The sequence below is a fragment of the Zootoca vivipara genome, chromosome 1 (genome assembly GCF_965207765.1).
Source record: "Zootoca vivipara chromosome 1, rZooViv2.hap1.1, whole genome shotgun sequence".
Classification (NCBI taxonomy): domain Eukaryota; kingdom Metazoa; phylum Chordata; class Lepidosauria; order Squamata; family Lacertidae; genus Zootoca; species Zootoca vivipara.
Genome location: NC_142582.1, coordinates 92,719,577 through 92,741,180, shown reverse-complemented (window position 1 = coordinate 92,741,180; position 21,604 = coordinate 92,719,577). Strand labels below are relative to the sequence as shown.

The window sequence follows — 21,604 nt, the reverse complement described above, 5'->3', positions numbered from 1 at the left end:
TTCTTCCTGTGTGTGGCAATTATTCTGTCCATGGTGTTTCTTCCTATCCTTGTAAAATATTGTGTTTATCTTTTCCCCGGTTGGTGCAGTTATCCATCATGCCTTGTTGTTCCAGAAATTTCTCCCTCACTCTGTTCCATGCTTCATTGTTTTGCAACTTTAACAACAGCTGCAAAAGTCACTCTGTCCCAATAAATAACCTGTTTTCGCCATTTTTACTCTCAGGCAGGGAAGAAGAGTGGTCTGTCGAACTGCAGATGACTCAGTAATGAACCTTATCAGTTCCTTAGCAAATTCACAGACTCCTTTCATCCTTCCGTCCAACTGAAGATTAATGAACAATTATACTTCCAATTAAATTAAATTCCAAGTCCTTTTAGCGTTATTCAGTTCACTCTGTAAATAACAGAGCTCAAAGTTTCCATCATAAATCTTTTACAAAAAAGAGCTTCCCTCCCCTTTTCCATTTTTTTTTACACAGATAGTTCTGTTTAATGTTATATTCCATATCTATAATCCTTCTTCTTCTGTCCTCACTTGTACAGATATACAGTGGTACCTCGGTTTAAGTAAGTACACAATTGGTTCCAAAAGTCTGTACTTAACCTGAAGCGAACTTTCCAATTGAAAGTAATGGAAAGTGGATTAATCCGTTCCAGACGGGTCCGCGGAGTACTCAACCTGAAGCGTACTTAACCTGAAGTATGAGTGTAATTGGTTCTGGAAGTCCATACTTAACCTGAAGCGTACTTAACCTGAAGCGAACTTTCCCATTGAAAGTAATGGAAAGTGGATTAATCCATTCCAGACAGGTCCACGGAGTACTTACACTGAAAGTACTCAAACCGAAGCGTACTTAAACCGAGGTATGACTGTAATTTGAACTAACATTCAGAGGAGGGTTGCCGAATCATAAATGTAGAGAAGAAAACTTTATATAAAGAAACCATAGGCTCCCCTCCCCCCACCGTCTTTTACACCGAATGAAGTCTTCTTTGAAGTTCAAACCTTAACGACCTTGCAGTTGGTTCTGTTCCGCAGTTCGTGATCTCATCTTTTCTAGTATGCACTTGTAAGGTAAAGGTAGTGGTACCTATTTATCTACTTGCATTTTGACATGCTTTCTAATTGCTAGGTTGGCAGGAGCTGGGACCGAGCAACGGGAGCTCACCCCGTCATGGGGATTTAAACTGCCGATCTTCTGATTGGCAAGCCCTAGGCTCTAGTCCTAGGTTTAACCCACAGTGCCACCCGTGTCCCTTGTTTGCACTTGTACTTTAGTCCAATTAAGCTCTAATTAACAGGAGAATATCTGCTTCTTAATGGCATTGTAGGAGGGTTTTCTGCAGGCAAAGTGCTTTTGCACTCAGTGCTTCCTGCCCCTATTCCATGCCAGAGTGAGAGCCAGGTACCAAGGCAAACTGTCCCTAGGAGGAATTTGCAAGGATAATTACCCTCAATCATCCTTGTTTTTCCTTCACCAACGATCTCCCGCTGTCATGGGAGCTGCCTCCATCAATGCAGAAGGCCAGTAAATCATTCTCATGGTGGAAAAAACACTGTGTTCGAACCAGTCTCCAAACTTATAGAAACGACAAGTTTCCCTTTGGAATGTTTAATAGACAATTGACTATAGAAAACACAGGGTAACTGCTATGATCACATATTTTAGAATAAGCCAGTGTCCAGCAATGGGAAACAAAGAAACTTGCCACTGATATTTGGAACTAGGAAAAGAATTGCCCGATCCTCTCAGATATCAGGAAAATTATCAATATGACCCATAACTAGAGATCTACCGGTAATTCATTTGGGGCTTCAGTTGCTGTGTATTTATTGTACATCAAGCAACAGCACAGCACTCCAGATTTCATTGCTAGATACTGCTCTTTCATTTAAAGTTTTTCTAAATTTCAACAGCAGCACCCGATGGTGGCTTTGATTCTTGTAGGATTAACTTTAAATGTGAATGATCTGTCCCATTCCATTTTTGCAAGATTCCCTTTCTCAAGGTAAGGTCTTCTGTACATTGTATCCCATCTCCACCTACTATCTGATCACATTTATAAAGTTATCAACAAGTTGAATGGACAGGTTTGTGACCTGTTTTTCATGTAGTATAGCTAGGTGCTGTATAATCTGAATTCATGGTGAATGCTCACCCCAGTTATTCTTACAGTGGCATTTTTCATTTCTGTGCTGTTTGAAAAAGAAATCCTACCTGCCTTAGGCCTTGCTATCTGGAATAAGTGGAGCTCGCTTGAGGGAGATAATTTAAGAGTGGGGTGGAAGCAGAGCATCTTTACACCTATTTTTATCATCCATTCTTTTCACCAGCACTTGACTCTCCTATGCAGATTAAGTGATTGAAATATATTACCAAATATGAGCTGAGTGTCTCTCTGATGTTTCATGTTGCCAAGCAACACTTTATCTAATATGATGTGCTCAAGCAAATAACCATCCTCAAACTGAAAGGGGAAGCATTTCCTTTCAGCCAGGTCCTCCAGGTGTTTCCACAGCTTTCTACCCTTGACCTGCCTCATTCATCAATCTCTGCTTGCTTATATGCCTGGCCAAGGGGTGAAGGTATTGTACAAATAAGCCAAGAAACAATGACAACCACAATTGTCCACCACCGAACGATGAAGAATCATGACCTAAGGAAACTCTGAACAGTAAAATGGAATAAAATCACACACTTCTGTTTGTCTGTAAATATCTATCATTGGGGAGGGCACAAACGAAATGGAGAGGTGATTTTCACATGTTTCCCTTTCTTGTGGCAGCCACCTAAAAATCTGCTCAGCAGGGCTAGGGGAGTTGGAACGGAGGATTTTATAGGAATGAGGGAATTGACTAAAATAGTCTTCTTCCTCCAAATCCGGTTGCCAAAATCTCCAGCAGATTGAAGCCCCTTCTGTTCTGTGGTGAGTAGAAGCTGATTCCAAGCCCAGGTAGTACACACAGAGAGCCTTTCGAGCTTAATTGTTTGAGGAGCACAGCCCTTAAGGAGATTTCAGCTGGGCCAGTGAACCTTTCCTTCCATCTTCATTTTCTGTCCTCAGTATCAGCCGCTAGAGGTCAGTCTCCCCTTGAAACAGAGAAAGTTTCCTTAGAATGTAAGCACCCTAGGTGAGACCAACAGCTCAACTAGTCCAGTAGCATCTTCTCACAGGAGCCAACTAGATGTCTGTGGTAAGCCTGCAAGGTGGACCTCAGAGCAACAACACTCGCCCCACATATGGTTCAGTTTCAGTCCAGGCTTCATGATCTGCTCAGGCAGGGGAGAAATCATATCAGAGCTCGGATTGTGGAAAGAGCTTCATTAGCAAGGCACATCTCACCCCACATGAAATAATTCACACAGGGTTGAAAAACCATTTGAATGCTTAGAATGTGGAACAAGCTTCAATCATAAGACCAGTCTGACTTCATGTACAAAAAAAATCCATACGGGAGAGAAACCATACAAAGCAAGTCTAGAGTGAGAGAACAGGGTGATGTTTTGAGGAACTCTTCTTGTTGTGAGACTTTTATGGGTGAGCTGAGAGTTTGTTTGGAGCCTGGAGAAAGATCCTGGAGGTGGAGAGGGTAGGTCAGAAGGAAAGTGATATTGATTTATATCTTTCTTTTTTAAATAATTTTTTATTAAGAGAAGTTTAAATCAGTAAAATTTGTCAACACTACAACCAATTACATTTCCCTCTTCCCCCCTCCTCTATCAATTCCCTATAATTCATATTCTACTAATAAAAAGTTGTGTATGTTTATTCAAAACCTGCCAATGAATCTAAGTCTCTTTGCTGTCTTATCAAATAGTTTGTAAATAATTCCCATTCTTCCTTAAAGTCCCGATTGTCCTTTTTTTTTTTGCCAGTTCCGCATAGTTCATCATTTTTTCTTGCCACTGTTCCATTGTTGGTATTTCTTCCTTCTTCAATCTTTGTGCTAGCAAAACTCTTGTCGCAGTTGTGGCGTACATAAATAAGTTCTTTATCTTCTTTGGCAGATCTTGACCTAAAATCCCTAAAAAGAATGCCTCCGGATTTTTAACAAAAGTCATTTTAAACATTTTTGGAAATGTAAAGAAAAAGAAGGGACTTTTTACCATATGTGGTGGGAATGCAGAGTAGTAAAAAAATATTGGGAAATGATTTATAATGAATCAGAAAAAAAGAAAAAATGATATTGATTTATATCGATTAGTAACATTGCATTAGTGTAATTTGTATATGTAATTGTGTATTTGTATTTGGTTTTTTTTGTTGTCCATTGTTGCTTCAGTTTTTTGTACACCTCTTAGATATATATTTTTATATATTACGGTAAGTGGTATAGCAATTAAATAATAATAGTAATAATTCCCAGAGAGGCAGACTGTCTCTGGTGCTGGAGGTTACATAGCTATTGTGATTAAGTAACCATTGATAGCCTTACCCTCCATAAATTTACCTAATCCTGATTTGACACTGTTGGTAGCCATCACTATATTTTGTGGGAGCAAATTCCACAGTTCTACTCTGGAATGTGTAAATACTGACTCTTGTCTGTCCCCAATCTTCCAACAATCAGCTTCATTGGATGTCCGTGTTCTTGCATTATTAGAGAAACGTTTCTCTATTCACTTTCTCCACACCACTCCTAATTTTTATACCCTTCTCGCATGAGCCCTTTTACTCACATTTTCACTAAACCTTTCTCTAAACTTTCCCCATAGAAGAGTTGCTTCAACCCCTCCATCATTTTGGTTGTCCTTTGGGGGAATCTTCTCCAGCTCTACAATATCCTTTCTGAGGTGAGGCAACAAGAACTGTACACAGTACTCCAAGTGTGGTCACACAGCCAATTTGTATGATGGCACTATGATATTGGCAGCTTCCTTTCCAATCCCCTTTCCACTGCACACCTTTGAGCAATTCACTCTGACCCCCAAGGTCTCATTCCTGGTCACTCGATACCAGTTCAGACCCTCATGAACACATATAGAATATGCGAAGTATTCTCGTTTTCTATTTTTATTATGGAAGAATAGCCAGTCATGTGGGACCTAACATGATTAGTGTCAGTGTTTAGAGTTTTGCAAAAGACTGGCTGTCATCTTGAAACTGAGAATCCTTGGGACAAAGAACAGATTTAGCCTCTTACTGTACAGGCAACTCTTTATTTGTGTGTGCTCAGCACATGCAAAACTACTGGCATGTCCACTGTTTTGGACCCCGAAATGGAGTGGGCTTACACACACCAAACCGATGCATGTGGTTCGTCAAAACACAACTCCCATGCAAATGGGTAGTTGCCTGTATTCCTTTCCCATCTCCACATTACTGAATTACAGTCGTACCTTGGAAGTCAAACAGAATCCATTCTGGAAGTCAGTTTGACTTCCAAAACGTTCAGAAATCAAAGTGCAACCTCTGATTGGCTGCAGGAAGCTCCTGCAGCCAATCAAAAGCCGCGGAAGCCCCATTGGATGTTCAGGTTCCAAAGAATGTTTGCAAACTGGAACACTCACTTCCGAGTTTGAGGTACCTCAAACTGTACTAATAATCTGTCCTTTGGGAAAATAAAGCTCTTCATTTGGAAGTAATGATTCCAAGGACACAAAACCATTCACTACTGGTCCACTGGACAGCCAGGCTTCTGTTGAGCAGGGTATGACGCTGATGCTGCAAAGTTTATGTATGTACAGAGTGCAAAGAAATGCATGGAATCCACCTCAGAGGTCTTTATGATATACAGAGTCATACTTGACCCATAGTATAATGCTGGGTATTTCACTCGTAAATAACAATAATAACAAAATGGACTGCTATGTTTTCAAATTCCTGATTGCATAAAAATATGTGTGAACTACCACGAACACAGGTTCCCACCTCTAGAATAACCATGATCAATGAAATGATATTCCAAATTATCTTAAGGGATCTGTAATAGCATCCCATAATTTGCAAAATAGTAAAGATGCGGTAGGGGTGTACAGTCACAATATTTGCCTTGTATCTGTGTCCACAGTGTTTTGAAACAACCCGATCCATTTCGGATCTGCTCTGCGCTGTTCTGTTTCAACTTGTTATTCAGGTATAAAACTGATCTGTTAAGTCTGAAGTTTTATTTTAACACACACCCCTCAAAAAATGGCTATACAGTGGAACCTCGGTTTATGAACACCTCGGTTTACGAATTTTCGGTTTATGAACGCCGCGGACCCATCTGGAATGGATTAATTCACTTTCCATTACTTTCAATGGGAAAGTTCGCTTCAGCTTATGAACACATCAGTTTATGAACAGACTTCCGGAAGCAATTACACCCATGCTTCGGGTTAAGTACACTTCAGGTTGAGTACTCCGCGGACCCGTCTGGAACGGATTAATCCACTTTCCATTACTTTCAATGGGAAAGTTCGCTTCAGTTTATGAACGCTTCAGTTTAAGTACTCCGCGGACCGTCTGGAACAGATTAATCCACTTTCCATTACTTTCAATGGGAAAGTTCACTTCAGTCTATGAACGCTTCAGTTTATGAACAGACTTCCGGAACCAATTGTGTTCATAAACCAAGGTACCACTGTACTAATTTTTTTTTTCTCACATAAGTGAACATAATTTGCAGAAAAAAGAGCCACCCTACCCCTGGAGTGAATTAAACCTGAGAAATTTCAGGCAGATCTGTACAAAGGTTTTTGTGTAGGTAACCTTTAAAGTTTATATATATATATATATATATATATATATACTGTATATATTCTCTAACTTTTTTTATCTTCTGCCAGATTTGGTTGGAAACTGCAGGTATGCTTGCCCCTTCTGGGGAGATGAAACCTGCTAAAATTCCCAAAGATGGGTGCAGTGCTTCCCCTGCAAGAAAAAATAAAAATAATACCCCCTCCTCTAGTGGTGCAATCAGTTTAAAAACTGGGGTCAAGAGGAAGATGTCCCTGGGTATGAAATCTGCCAAATTTCAGACAAATAAGTCCATCACCTATCATGCAAAGTGTTTTTAACTTTGTTATAAACAACTAGAAAAGCCAGGTTTTTCCCACACCACCCGTCCTTTCCTGGAAATACCCTCCTTGAGGGAAAAAAAGAGATAAGTGATGCACATATGGCCATATTTGCAATGTTGCTTACGGAGGCTTTGCATTTCTGTTCTTTAATCAAAAGGGTATGTTCAAAGAGCAAAAAACAATTTTGCCATTTTGCCATTTGGCAAAATTAACGGCAATAATTAGGCACGTTCCGAAGCAAAAGATAATAGGCGAATGGAAATATGTCCAAGACTACTTGGAAAAAGAAGACATAGAAGTTAATTTAGCGAAATGCTTAGAATAGAAATTTAAAAGGAGAAAACAAAACAAAAAGCTAAAGAGAAAAGTTGAAATGGAGTGGAGTAAGAGGAACAGCGAGAAAGAGAGAACGAGCAAAGGAACGCGTACTGTAAATAACAGGAAGTGATTTTTTTTGTCCTTTTCTTTTTATCCTGATTTGTTTTTTGTTATTGTATTCCTTTGTTCTTTAAATTTTACTTTGTATTTTTCTGATTCATTCTCTATGATTTGTAGTATATATTTTTTGTTTATTTCTTTGTTATGTATGTTTTTTTAAAAAACAACTGAATAAAGATTTGAATTTTTAAAAAAATTTCAAAGAGCAAAAAACAACACACACCCTAACCTGCAACCACCCTGCAACAAATTACGTGTAGATACATTTCTTTTCACCATTTAGTTAAATTATAAGGAATTTCCCTGCTAGAAAGAAAAAAAAAGCTATGATATATGAAACTCCAGCAGTAAAGTAATTACCTAAAACGATACGTTACAACTGTCTGGAAGAAAACTAAAAACCCAAGTACTGTATGTATGAGTGCATATGACGATCTGAGAACTGGCAGAAAAACAGGAATTTTCACCCTGATTTTAGTCTCATCCCCATCTTGATTCAAGACATGTCAAGCAATGGATCATCTCTCTGTGCCTCTGTGGAGACTTCAGAAAAATAGCAGAAGTGCTTGTTCAGTTGCTTAATCGTGCATGAGGGCCAGCAGTCCTTCTGTGACAGATTCCAGTAAGATATAATTCACCTTCATCTGTGATTTCAGATATATTTAAGAGAAAGGCCATTTTGGAGACTTCATTAATAAATATGAACTTCAAGGTGAAAGTTCTTAACACTTCCTCTTGCATTCATGGGTTGTTTCACTATTTCTTTAAAAACCTACCTAGCATGGCAAGGCAAGGGTGTAATGTTGTGTTGCAAGATACTACGAGCTCTCTGCTGTCCTACTGTTGTTAACTAGGGCAAACTGGTTATGCTATATTCACATGAAAAACAAAGCTAGCATTTGTATTGCAGCTGATTCGCCCAGGCAACTTCCAAAGCATTGCAACTTAATTTGCTCCCTCTTTGTTACTCTGTCCCCAAGCCCATAACTAGCTCAGTGCTAGTTTTTCTCTTATCCATCTGTTTTCCTCTGTGCCAGGCAGGATGAGGATTTGTGTGTCAATATGTGGATTTGTAAAGTGGACAACTCAGCAACCATTGCAGTACAAAGTTTAGGGCAAGAGATAAGGTAAAGGTAAAGGGACTCCTGAGCATTAGGTCCAGTCGTGACCGGCTCTGGGGTTGCGCGCTCATCTCGCATTATTGGCCGAGGGAGCCGGCATATAGCTTCCAGGTCATGTGGCCAGCATGACAAAGCCACTTCTGGCAAACCAGAGGAGCACATGGAAACGCCGTTTACCTTCCCGCTGTAGCGGTTCCTATTTACCAGTTATCTACTTGCATTTTGACATGCTTTCGAACTGCTAGGTTGGCAGGAGCTGGGACCAAGCAACAGGAGCTCACCCCGTCACAGGGATTCGAACTGCCGACCTTCTGATCAGCAAGCCCTAGGCTCAGTGGTTTAACCACAGCGCCATCTGGGTCCCTAGGGCAAGAGATAATTTATAGCAAAAGATAGAAGCTTTCCATGTATAAAGTCTGCTTACCAAACGGACATCATATCAGACTTAAGGATATTTCAGCACCAAGTGAATGATGCTCCATTATATATGTAAATTAATGAAGAGCGAGGAAGATGCTTCCCAAAAGACATGTGCACGATCAACAAAGTACTTGAAAATCCAGCTCTAGTTCCACTTTGACTGCCGGTGGGGGTGCCATTGCACTTCATTTTGCTGAAATGTGCAGCAGAGCTATGGAAACAAAACAGGTGCTGATTTAACACTTCAAATAGGCTGATTAAATGCCTGCTCATTATTCAGCACTTGCAGCCATACTGATACCATGGGTGTGAACTGCATGAGCCTAGCTGCGTGATCTGAGGACAGATTGTTATCTATGCCAGACTTCACTAACCTGGTGTCCTTCACATGCTGTTGGACTCCAAGCTTCATCACGCAGCATGGCCAATAGTCAGGCCTGATGGGAGATGCAGTCCAAGAACATACTGAGAACATAAGACTGGGGAAGGCTGAGGCAGGCTTCCTTTCCTCCTCCTTCATCCCTTTTCTCTGGAGCAATTGGAGAATGTACCCTACAGGTAGGCCTACAGAAAGACGAAGGGCCATGCCTGCCTGCTTGAGATCACAGAAAAGGAATTCTTAGTACAAACGGTGTTGCTGACAAAACATGGGGAAGTGCATACCTGGACAGATATTTTTGTCTCATTTTGCTACCTTTCTTCTGTTAGACTTTCACAGAGACAGCTTTCTCCATTAACCATACCATGCAATCATCATCAGAGGGTTAGGAAGAATACAAGCCAAGTGGAACTGTCACTTGGCCCTCATGAGTTTCCCTGTAATCTTAAGAGAATCATGCATGTTGTTTGGACGCAGACGTTGTTGAAACTTGCAGAACTGAATCTGGAGACAAACTGATTTAATAAAAAAATGTGTGTGGGTGTTTTGCGGGGGGGGGGGGGTTCTGCCTCCTCTACTGTTTAATAGGTCGTAGGTTGTGTAAGAATGTGTGTGCCACTTCATGAACCACTGTAAGGATTACCATCGCTAATTAAAAATCCTGTTTTTAGGGAACCTTTCCCCTGTTGAAGGCTGCATTCCCATAAGGACGATCTGTAGGGAGCCAGAGCCAGAATCCTGCAGGGCCATCCGTTCCTCTTTTGGCCACACCATTTTCTTTCTCGGCTTCTTTCTCTACATCTGAGACAGCTGCCCTGTCCTGCATTCCTTTCCGGCAACTTTAGGTGGGTAGGGCCAGAGGCAAAAGGAGGCAGAGCAATGTAAATGTAAATTTTACTTCTGTGTGGTAGACAGTTGCTACACACTCACATACCTATTTCCATCCAGGCAAGCAAGAGGCATTATCAGAGTTCAAGGACAAACTCCAGTCAGGCAAAAACTCAAAAAGAGTGCAGAGCAGAGCTGTTATGGGGGTGGTCTGGGAAGACAGCATGTGTGACCTGAGGAAAGTCCTCAGTCCCAGACTGAGGCCTGCATTTGGCTCCTGGCCCAGAGGTTCCTGACCCCTGCTCTAGCTACAAGTCTGAATTCGGTTCTTTCCCCCCATCTTCTCACTGCTCCATTTATTTTAGCCAACCACTCCTATCTCCCCCTTTCCTCCTGTGTTTTCCTCATCCACATATAATTAACTTGAGGGCCACGTGTGTTTCCTAGGATGCAAGTTCCCTACCCCTTCTTTCAAAGGCGGACTTTCTGGTCACATTCAGATGAGCAAATCTAGACTTAATAAGCCGATATGTGTGTAACCTTACACATGTAGGTGCTTCATTCTTTCCTTATAGTGTGAGCGACTGAACAAACCAGGGAGATGCAGTTAACCATTGTTTCCAGTTGCATCCCAAAACAGGAACTATGGTTAATGGCTTTTGAGCAAACTAGGATGCATGAGCCAACTTTAAACTTTGTATACATTTTCTGGATTGTTTGAAAACCATTAATCATAATCTCTGGTTGGTGCATAACAGGAAGCCAAAGGTAACTGTGCAGCTTGTTTTCTTGCTTGAACAAAGGGAGCTGTGAGGTGGCTTTGTGCTTATTATCTCAGCTTATTAAGCTGAGATTTGATTGTTGTTCATGTCCTTTCAATGTGCATTTGGAGTGTGGTATATTAGTTAAAAGGATATTAGTTAGTATCCTAGTAAAATAAAAAAATTCCTTCAGTAGCACCTTAAAGACCAACTAAGTTTTTATTTTGGTATGAGCTTTCGTGTGCATGCACACTTCTTCAGATACCAAGAAGTGTGCATGCACACGAAAGCTCATACCAAAATAAAAACTTAGTTGGTCTTTAAGGTGCTACTGAAGGAATTTTTTTATTTTACTTCGATCCAGACCAACACGGCTACCTACCTGTAACCAGTTAGTATCCTACTAAGCATAGAAATTTGAAGTTAAATCAATCCATGACACAAAAGGATACTTTTTCATAGGTTTATTTATGATGCCTGCATCCCTAAATTCCAGTAACAATTTATGGGAGCAGTGGAAGCAGTGTGAAAAAGGGAAAACACCTTAACAACCCCCTACCCTCTCCGGGGGTTACGGAGAGGGGCCGCTGGCCCGCGATGCCCCCAGACCCACTCCGACTGTTCATGGAGTGGGGGGAGCTTGGGCTGAAGCACTTACGAGGGCCAGAACTCCCGGACGCTAATCTGCATGGCGGGGATTTCCATGATTAAAGAAGATAATTAGGCTTAAATCTATGGACATACTTCAGAAGGAGGGGCAGAAGCGCTGTTTACTGCCGAGAAATCTATGCTGCTGAGGGTGAGGAGTTAAAGGCTGTATTTCATCTGGAAGAAGGATTGATGGGGACGGAGCGATAAGGGAAGTGAGTCTTTTTTTATTTTATTTTCATATGAGTTACTTCGTACCTTCCCAGACGTGATGTCCTGGCTTGTTTGGAGTGAAAGAGAAGCAAAAGACTGTGTGAGTTGAACTTTATAAACTGTTGTTATTGAGCATATTTTTTGAAGATGAGGAGTTGCTGACGAGAAAAGCCCCCCTCTAGTTGGATGGGAGGAGTGCCTGGACGCGTTCGGAGGATTTATGAGTTGTGACGCACTTTGAATTGGAGCAGCGACCTGAAGCTAAATTCAGCTATAGGGCAAGGAGATCCATTAATTTACCAAGAGTCTATGCATGGTGTGAGGTCTGGTTCTTCTGCCTGGAAAAGCTGTAAATTTTATAAAGATCGTTAATCTACATGGTTATGAGAGAAAACGAAAGTGATTTGAGTTTTTTTAAGATGGCGCTGCTTCGTGTTGAGAGCTCGACGCAATAGAGACGCTCCAGACCAAGAAGATTTATGGGGAGGCTGGACTGATTAACTCACACAGGAGAAAGAACATTTGTGAAACCTTGTTTGACATTTATCTCAGCAGCTGGGAAATAATCGGTTGAAAGAGGAAAACATCTACGTGACTGTAAGGGAAAGATCTGGATTATTATGGACTCGGAGAGACGATTTGAACTTTAGAAAAAAGACGGCAGTGGACAGTTGCGAGGAATCCCCAATTTCTTGAAGCATGGGAACCCCCCCAAATTTTTTTTAGATGATTTGGCATAACATTCGGTTTGATTGATATATATGTGTATAATTTGAAATAATGAATGTGATATAATTGGTTTTAATTGGAAAAATTAAAAAAATATATTTAAAAAAAAAGAAAAAGGGAAAACACCTTAAATTGCTATTTATAGGTACATTGGAGCGTTTTAGGTCCCCCCCCCCACCTTATTGATGCTTTAGAATCTAGCCACTTGCTGACAAAGTTTTGGCTGCAATCTTATACCCACATTTGTTGAGAGTTACACTCCATTAAACTCAATGGTGCTTAACTCTGAGCAGACATGCATAGGATTTTGCTGTTTGTCTTTTGAGAAAGGAAATAATGCAAAGGACCTTGGATGTCATATTTTTGAGGAACATTTCCATGGGTCACATGCATGTCCTCCAACAGCTCTCAACCAATTGGTAACATTTCCAAAAGGGGAATATTGGCCGTCATCAATGAAGGAAGAAAATGCTGCACTTGTCTCCATCGCTTGTACCAAAACTGACAGCAAAACTGGTTTAATACAGGGGGGAGTGTAAACTTCTATCAGCCCCAGCTGGCATGGCCAATACTCATTGCCATCGCAAACAATTTTATAAGCAGTAGCAGTGGAGTGAACCAATAGGATACACAATTAAGGGATCACAGCCCTCCCAGGGATCTATCCCCACAAATGATCAGAATAACACCCCAAAACTATAGCTCAACCTTTTACCCTCTTCTGATACTTAAATTTCCACTTAACTGAGAAATGTGAGAGATTCCCTGTCATTCCATCTCCTGTGGTGGGCAATCAGCTCTCTGCCCACCCCAGACAATCACAAAACCATCACTGTGGGAAGCAATTCCCACATCTGTCTCTAGGGGGTGGAAACACATTTTTAAAGCAACAACTCTCACCTGGAGAACTCCTTTGGGCTTCCACTCTTGTCATTCTGTTCCCTCATCAGCAGCACTAGCCAATCAGAGTAGCCCCTCAGGGTCCAAAAAGTAACTTAAGGTTTGGGCTGCAGTTCTGAATCATCTGCCTGCCTAAAGGTTGCATCTGACATTCCATTTCAATCATCCTGACCAATCACAGGTGTGTTTTCTTCTGTGGGGGTTGGGGGGAGTGGGGATCTTGTATTCTGAGCTTGCAGAGGTTTTTCTCTTTGCACAGGCAGACTGAGTAGCAGTAGCAGCTCATGTTCCTCTGTGAGTGGAAATTTGACATACTATTATTCTGGTATATTTTGTGTGTGTGTGTGTGTGTGTGTGTGTTTGATGAGAATGAGGGCTAGAGGCTGAAGGCAGAAAAATGCTGGACTTGCATTTTGCCTGCCCTGGATATTTTATTTTTTACTCATGTTGAATAGCCCTGATGGGGGCGGGGAAAGAGATTACATTCCTACTTCTTCTTTCACATTTTTTCCTCTTATTTCTGTTCCTTTGCTCCTCTGAATCAACCTCTTCTCTTTTCCTCACTTCCTTTGCCCCAGAGTTACAGTTCTGGCCTTTTAGGTCAGCTTCATTTTCACATTTCTCTTCTTAATGGTGCAACCCAACAATACATTTCCACTCTGTAGCTTGTCCCATTGAATTCAATAGGGTTTGCTCCCAAGTAAATGGGTACAGAATTACAGCTTGACATAACAAGCCCAACCTTGTCTACTCTAAGTAAATCCTGTTGAATTATATGGGGCTTATTCCCAGGTGAGTGGGGCTGAGATTGCAACATTAGGCATGTTTTCCAGTTGTGAATTAACAAGGATTTGAGAGGATACTCTAGTGACTAAGTAATATATAAAGGTAAAGGTAAAGGGACCCCTGACCATTAGGTCCAGTCGTGACCGACTCTGGGGTTGCGCGCTCATCTCGCATTATTGGCCGAGGGAGCCGGCGTATAGCTTCCAGGTCATGTGGCCAGCATGACAAAGCTGCTTCTGGCAAACCAGAGCAGCACATGGAAACGCCGTTTACCTTCCCGCTGTAGCGGTTCCTATTTATCTACTTGCATTTTGACGTGCTTTCGAACTGCTAGGTTGGCAGGAGCTGGGACCAAGCAACGGGAGCTCACCCCGTCACAGGGATTCGAACCGCCGACCTTCTGATCAGCAAGCCCTACGCTCAGTGGTTTAACCACAGCGCCACCTGCCGCTGTGGTTTAACCACAGCGCCACCTGGGTCCCTAAGTAATATATATGCGCAACTAATTGAAAGGGTGTGAAAAAATAAAGCTTTTCTTGGCTGTACCAATTTAGGTGCAGGTTGGGGAAAGAATATATTTGAATGCTCTTTAATCTTAAAAACAAACTGTAAGCGCCCATCTGGTCCAGCATCCTATTCTCAAACGAACTTTCAGGAACATAGAAAACCACCGTGCTGGGGAGAAGGATTCAATTTAGGCTTCTCACTGACATGCTATTTTTCTATTTTAGGGAGGTTTGAGAGAGAGAGAGTGAGTGAGTTTAGCTGCATGGCTAAACTTAACCTCAGGATGCTGAATTCTGAGAATGACCCTGTTGGATTTGTGTGCTTTGCATTTGAAGTAAGTAATCGGAAGGAAAACGGGTCTCTCGTCTATAAAAATGACTCTAGCCAAGAAGGGGCAAGGAGAAGGAACCCTCTTCTCGCCTTATATCAATGTGTTTCAACTTGACCGTCTTATCTGTTCCATGCTATTTCTATTATATTTAGTGGTGTGCTAGCTGCTCTGATCATCAGAAATGTTTGCGCTTGCCAACCGTCCCATCCTAAGTGGGCAAAGGCATTTCACGGTGCTGTAACCTTGCGTAACCGAGCCCTGCCCGCCCCTGGACCGGTGCCACGCGAGGAGGCAGGAGGAGCGCGCTGAACTTTGTCCCTTTCCTGGGAGCTGAGTCGGGAGCTTTCGGGGCGGGGGAAGCGGGAAACGGTTCCCCGCCAAGTCTGAGGCGCGCTTCTTTCCGCCGAGCCGCGCGGCTTGGGGGGCGCTGTGCGCTTATCCTTTCTCGCCGCAGTCGGGAGAGGAGTTTCATTAAAAGAGAAACCAAAGAGGGCCTGGCAGGGGCGGCGTCAGTTAAAAGTACACAGGGGAAGCAGGAGCGGGGCGAGGTGGGCCGCCCTGGCCGGGGCGGGGCGCTGGTGGCGGCTCCTCCTTCTCCGCCCTCTCCGCGGTTGCCTGAGGCGCCTGACGGCAGCGTGGAGCAACAGTCTCGAGCGACCCATATGGGCCGACCGGGCTATCGGAGCAGCTCCCCGGGCGTGAGTCCGAGCAGGCGAGCGTCAGACTGACGGGGCGCGGGGCTGGCCATGCTCGCCCGCGTGCGGCGGCGGCTCGAGCCCTCCGGTGCGCCCTTCCCCGCGAAGAAGCCCGCCACTGCGGGCTCTCCTGCTCCCCGGCCGCGCCGCTTGCCGTCTTCGCGGCGCGCCCACACAGTCGCTGGGCTGCGGGCGGCGGCTGTGGCGGCAGCAGCAGCAGCAGCTCCAGCTCGTTCTCCTCCTCCATGGAGCCCCGAGGCTCCCGCGACGGCAGTAGCGGCGACGGCAGCCCGGAGCTGGGCCGGGGCAAGCGGCTGAGCGTCGGCGAGCTGCGCTCCCTCTTCGAGGCGCGCTGCGCGGCCCCCACCAAGCAGCTGCCCGAGCCGGTCAAGAAGAGCTGCCGGCCGCGCAACGGGGTTCTGCCGCCGGTGATCCCGCAGCTGACCGTCACCCCCGAGGACGACGCCGATGAGGCGCAGCGCAGCCCGGCCGGGCGCCCGCGGACGGAGCCCGACGGCGCCTGGCTTAGCGCGGACCTGCTGTCGTCGCGCCGCCTGTCCACGTCGTCGCTTTCCTCCACCGGGTCGTCGTCGCTCTTCGAGGACTCCGAGGATGACCTGCTCAGCGACACGGAGAGCAGGAGCCAAGGCATCGTCCACCTGGAGCACGGCGAGGAAACGCACCAGGTACGGACGGCACGGCATGGGACGAGGAGGAGGAAGGGGCGCCGTGGCGGAGGCGCGGAGCGGCTGCCCGGGTTTCGGGCACAGGCGCTGCGCACGTGCGGGACCGGCTGCCTTCCTGGCAGCGGCGCCCCGCCGTCCAGAGTTTAGTTGCCTCGGAATGCTCAAATCGACGAGTTAATCCGTAGCGCCGCGCTTTGGCACTGGGCCAAGTTCTGCAGACTGAAACAAGGTTCCTTCGCAGGTTGCACGATTCCGAAAGGCAGAGCAATCTTAGACTCAGAGCGTAAGCTTAGGCTACTCAGAAGTAAGCCCCACTGGGACTTGCTCCTAGGTGCATAGGATTACGGCCCCACAATGTAACTCTTATGCATGTTTACTCTGGAGTAAGCCCTTCTTTGGTCTGTGTCTGTGTCCAGTGTCGGATCGCTTCCAGCTAAGTGTGCCTGCCTCACAGTTGCAGCTTTGCTGTGAAATAAATGCTTTGTGTGCATAAGAAAAAGGCTACATGAATATTACCTGTTGTGTAGGAGCTTGATAGTTTCCCATGTGGGTTTTTCTCTCTGTGTGCATGCAGTTCCATCAGCAGATCAGTGCAAACACAGGGGAAACCTGCAGGCAGGGTGTCATCAGGTATGCCACACTTTTCTTAGTAAATTCCATAAGGAAAGTGCATATGGGTTTTATAGTAGTGTCTTATGGGTTTTATAGTAGTGTCTTCTAGGCAGGAATAACTTGTAAAGTGGCAGTGACATTTGATCTCATATGAGTACAGTGTTGTTTACTTTCGTTAAAGGCACCTCCAACAGATGGAAAACACTGTATAAGTGATATATTTGTTGGCCTGTATGCACAGCCTCTGCTGTGAATACAGCATAATGAGCAGTATGATCATATGCATGTACATCTGTATATGTAATATCCTGGATTTCTGCAATAATAGCATTGCCTCCCCTCCCACTCTTTCTTTTTTTGAGATGCTAGGATCACTGTGTGTAAGCTAAGATTTAACCAGTGCAATCTGGTCCTTAACTGCAGACACAGAAGTTTATATTGTGATGTTTCACCAACAGAAATTGTTCACTGCTTCTGTTTTGTATCCAGCTAAGCGTGTGAATAATGCTAAAGCAAAGTCTTCCATTCTGTGAACAGACCAGTGGTCTATCCTAGCTTTAAAAATGAAAGTGTACAAGAAACAGGTCAATTTGGGAGTGATAAAACTATCTCTCACCCATTGTCTTGCCTTCCAGCAGGGTTGGTTCAGAGCACCTGTTAATCCAGGAGTAGTGTAGTGTGTAACAAATATAAGTGAAACTCTGAAAATTGGAATATCGTCAAAAAGTGCATTTATTTCAGTAATGCAACTTATTCTTTGCATGTCATGCACCTACCTCATACCAGTATATTGGTTTCACCTTTTAAGTTGCATTACTGAAATAAATGCACTTTTCGATGATACTCTAATTTTCAGAGTTTCACCTGTATTAGTGTGAGATCATAGATCTGTCAGTGGACAAATATGGTGGGCGTCTCACATGTGGCTTCTTCACAGAACTGAATGTTTTAAGGCAGTGGGTAGTTTAATGCCAACCAAGGGAGTTCATCACTCTCAAGCCAAGCATGTAAAAAATGGTAATATTTCAGATATGGGAATGTTATAATTCACATGGTGATTCTTGAATGTTTCATTGCAGTATGATTACTTGCCAGTGTTTCCATGAAAACCTGAGAACTAGAATAGATGGGTCTATTGAGTTCTGCGATGCTTTGCCAGGGGTGGGTGTAAAATGCAGTTTGCAGTTGCATGTTTCCAAGTATGGAGTCTTGAACTGAGAGTGAAATCGGGATCCTCTGTGTGTCTGAGGGCGCATTTCTAGCTTTAAAGGCTGTGAAAGATTCAGAAAATACGTTTACTATATAATTCTGTTAGCTTTGTTAGCAAAGGTTGTCCTGCAGAGGTCTTCCTCCTTGCACTTCCTTGTTATCAAATTGAAAAGAAAATGAAATAGTAATGGAGGAGTGGGTGGAAAGCTTCTCAGATAAGCGTGAAGTTGTATGACAGTTGCTGGTGAAATCCCAGCAACCAGAGGGGGTGGGGATGGGGTGGAAGCAGGATTTCCACTGTTCGTGGGTGCCGTTCCTTCCCTATGACTTTGACTCTTCCCATGACTAGCAGACATAGAATGAAGTATGTTGTAACCATTGGTTCAATTTATGCAATATATTTTTCTTGCATACTGCCACCATGTGCATCCTAGGGTTGCGTTTGAATATCGTAATATGTGAATGGTGCAATTATGGATAAAGTTGGCAGCAATTCCAGCAATTACTACAGCACTTTTCATGAGTTCCACAATCTTGGGTATTGCTGCCAGCTTTATTAGTGAAGTGATAGCTTGTTTGGAATACATATTTTGGCTTACGAAACCAAGATACGAACAAGCCTTTGTGCTTGTACACTTTGCACTGCAGCTTCTCTCCTTCTGTCGTAGTTGACTATTTCATGGAATAATTAACCATTGCTTCCTATTAACATCTGAACTGGGAAACTATGGTTAATAAACTCTGAACAAACCATGACTTGAAATCACAGTTTGAAGTTGGTTTCATATCTTGACTTGTTCCAAACTTCATTAATGTTGTTTGTAACAGGAAACTATAGTTAATTAACACAGGAAATTTTCAATCATGGCATGCCAAGAAGGGAAGAGGGAAGGAACAGTTCATAGACGGAGCATACAAGCACAAGGTTGGTCTGTATCTCAATTAAATATATGTATGAGCTGGAGCTAAGTTTTGATATGTTAGTGTATATCCAAGGAAAGCTGCAGAGGATATAATGTTAAGCCAAACCATGGCTTAGCACAAATGTGCAAGCATGAGAGTTCTCAGAGGCGACCCTGGTCCTTCTGCTGCTGCACGGCTGCAATGAAACCATGGTTAGGCTTAGCATGTTCTCCAAGCCAGGGCTCATGGTTTGTCTGAGGCAATCCCAGGTTCAGATGAAATGACATGGCTGAGTTTATAGCAGCGAAGCAGCAGGAAGACCAAAAGAGGAGCAAAACAACTGCAGTCTCCTCTCTGGGAGCAGCCTGCAAGCTCGCATGTTTGCCAAAGGCACAGTTTGGCATAGTATTATAGTGGTACCTCGGGCTACAAACACCTCTGGTTACAAACACTTTAGGTAACAGACTCCGCTAACCCGGAAGTAGTATCTCGGGTTAAGAACTTTACATGAGGATGAGAACAGAAATCGTGCAGCGGCAGGCCCCATTAGCTAAAGTGGTACCTCAGATGAAGAATGGTTTCAGGTTAAGAACGGACCTCCAGAACGAATTAAGTTCGTAACCAGAGGTACCACTGTACATGTGAACTAGACTATTATTGTGTGAACAGGTCTTTGTGATCCTAAGTATACTTAGAATTCTCCCTAACACTGAATTCTGTTGAGTTCAGAGGAGTTTACTGCCAAATATACTGGCTTAAGTTTGAGGCCTGGTACTATTATCCTGTGTGTAACTGCCTGAGAACATTCTATTTCTTTCAGTGAAAGTTGAGTGCATTGAGGTTTAAAAAATACCACAGTGCAGTCTTATAGCAAATTTTCTTGGAGATAAACTCTGTTGAAACCAGTAGAAATTGGTCCAAAACAAAGCTGCAATCTTAGGCTTGCCCTACTTCCTTGGGAGTAAGGCCTGTTGAATTCAGTAGGACTTCTGAATAGGCAGGATCTTAATTACACAGTAAATGCATGTAGATTTGGGAGTGATAATGCTTCTAGAAATCTACAAACTGATAAGGGCATATGGAAGAATGAGGGCACTATGCTAGATGGCAGTTCATGTTGGTGATTAATTCTGTCCTAAGGTCAGTTTGGATCAGGAGTGTCCTATGTCTAACAGCTGTACAGCCTTTTAAAAGGGGGCAGTGTCTAGCATTTTATATAGTGCTTTAAAGTGTCCCACTGCTTCATGTGCAGTATTTCTGTGATCCTCCGTATATTCTTATAAGGTGGGCCAATATCATTACTGTTAGAGTGACGATTTTTAGGCACACCTAAACCCATGGATTTCAGTGGTCGTTAAGCGTGCCTCATTTCTGGTACAGTGGTACCTCGTAAAATGAATGCCCTGCAAGACGAATGCGTCTTGCGATCTGATGGTGACTCGCAAGAAGAATTCGTTTTGCGAAAAATTCGTCTTGCGAATCGCGGTTTCCCATAGGAATGCATTGAAATTTAATTAATGCGTTCCTACAGGCAAAAAAAAAGAAAAGAAATTTCAATGCATTCCTATGGGAAACCGCGATTCGCAAGATGAATTTTTCGCAAAACGAATTGACTCACGGAATGAATTAAATTCGTCTTGCGAGGCACCACTGTATATGCACTTTCTGCATATGGATTGCGTTACTAGCTGAAGTCTTTGATACCCTCTTCCTTCCACCCCTTCATAGCTTAGGTTTGTGTGAAAGTAGACAGACAGGCCCAGGTGAGCTTAAATTCTCATCTCTTTGTTAAATTAACTTTTGAGGCAGTTCAAATTGAAGCACATCATGCCTCCTATATATGATATTTGCCCTGCAGGTGTGTGAACAGGTTCATCCACCGTCACTTTATGATTTATGTTCACTGGAACTATTGCAGGGTTTTTACTTTGATGTAAGCATTGTCTTTCCAACATATTTTCTGTTATGGGTAAACTATTAGTCGGCTTTGATCAAATAACTCTAAGTAATCTGTCAGTGTGGCAAGGAGAGAGAGTGGATTGGTTCATACATAATGCCATAATACATAAAAAATTCCAACCAGCACTACAGCTAGTTTAGTGGTCCTAGATATAAAAAAATATTTAGGGGATATTCAGTGAGCAGGTGCCAACAGTTTCTTTGTAATTGTAGCTTTCCCTCTTGAAGCTTTACTATCTATTTATTTGCTTTTTTAACTGGACATATTTCAAATATTATAATTATTAGATTTTTATGACATTTTTCAAAGGTGTTAACCAGCAGGCATTCCATTCCCACCCACTTTTTGACTCGATACCAGTTTTAAAACTGCTTCTTGCTGTGTGTGAGAGTGGGGATGGGGAGGTGTTTGGAATGATTAGCAAGCATACCGCTGTCCACTTTGGCAATAATTCGTTCTTTCCAGAAAA

General features: G+C 43.1%; 1 protein-coding gene across 2 annotated transcripts in view; it reads left to right on the top strand.

Annotated features, from left to right (window-relative positions):
- The first annotated feature begins 15,427 nt into the window (after positions 1-15,427).
- Positions 15,428-21,604, top strand: part of ITPKA (inositol-trisphosphate 3-kinase A) — a 58,296-nt gene continuing 52,119 nt past the window's right edge. For both annotated transcript variants that reach the window (XM_088670586.1, XM_035111740.3), the window contains exon 1: positions 15,428-16,451. In XM_088670586.1, coding sequence (XP_088526712.1) covers positions 16,011-16,451 — 441 coding nt within the window. In that variant the 5' untranslated portion in view covers positions 15,428-16,010. The remainder of the gene's footprint in view (positions 16,452-21,604) is intronic.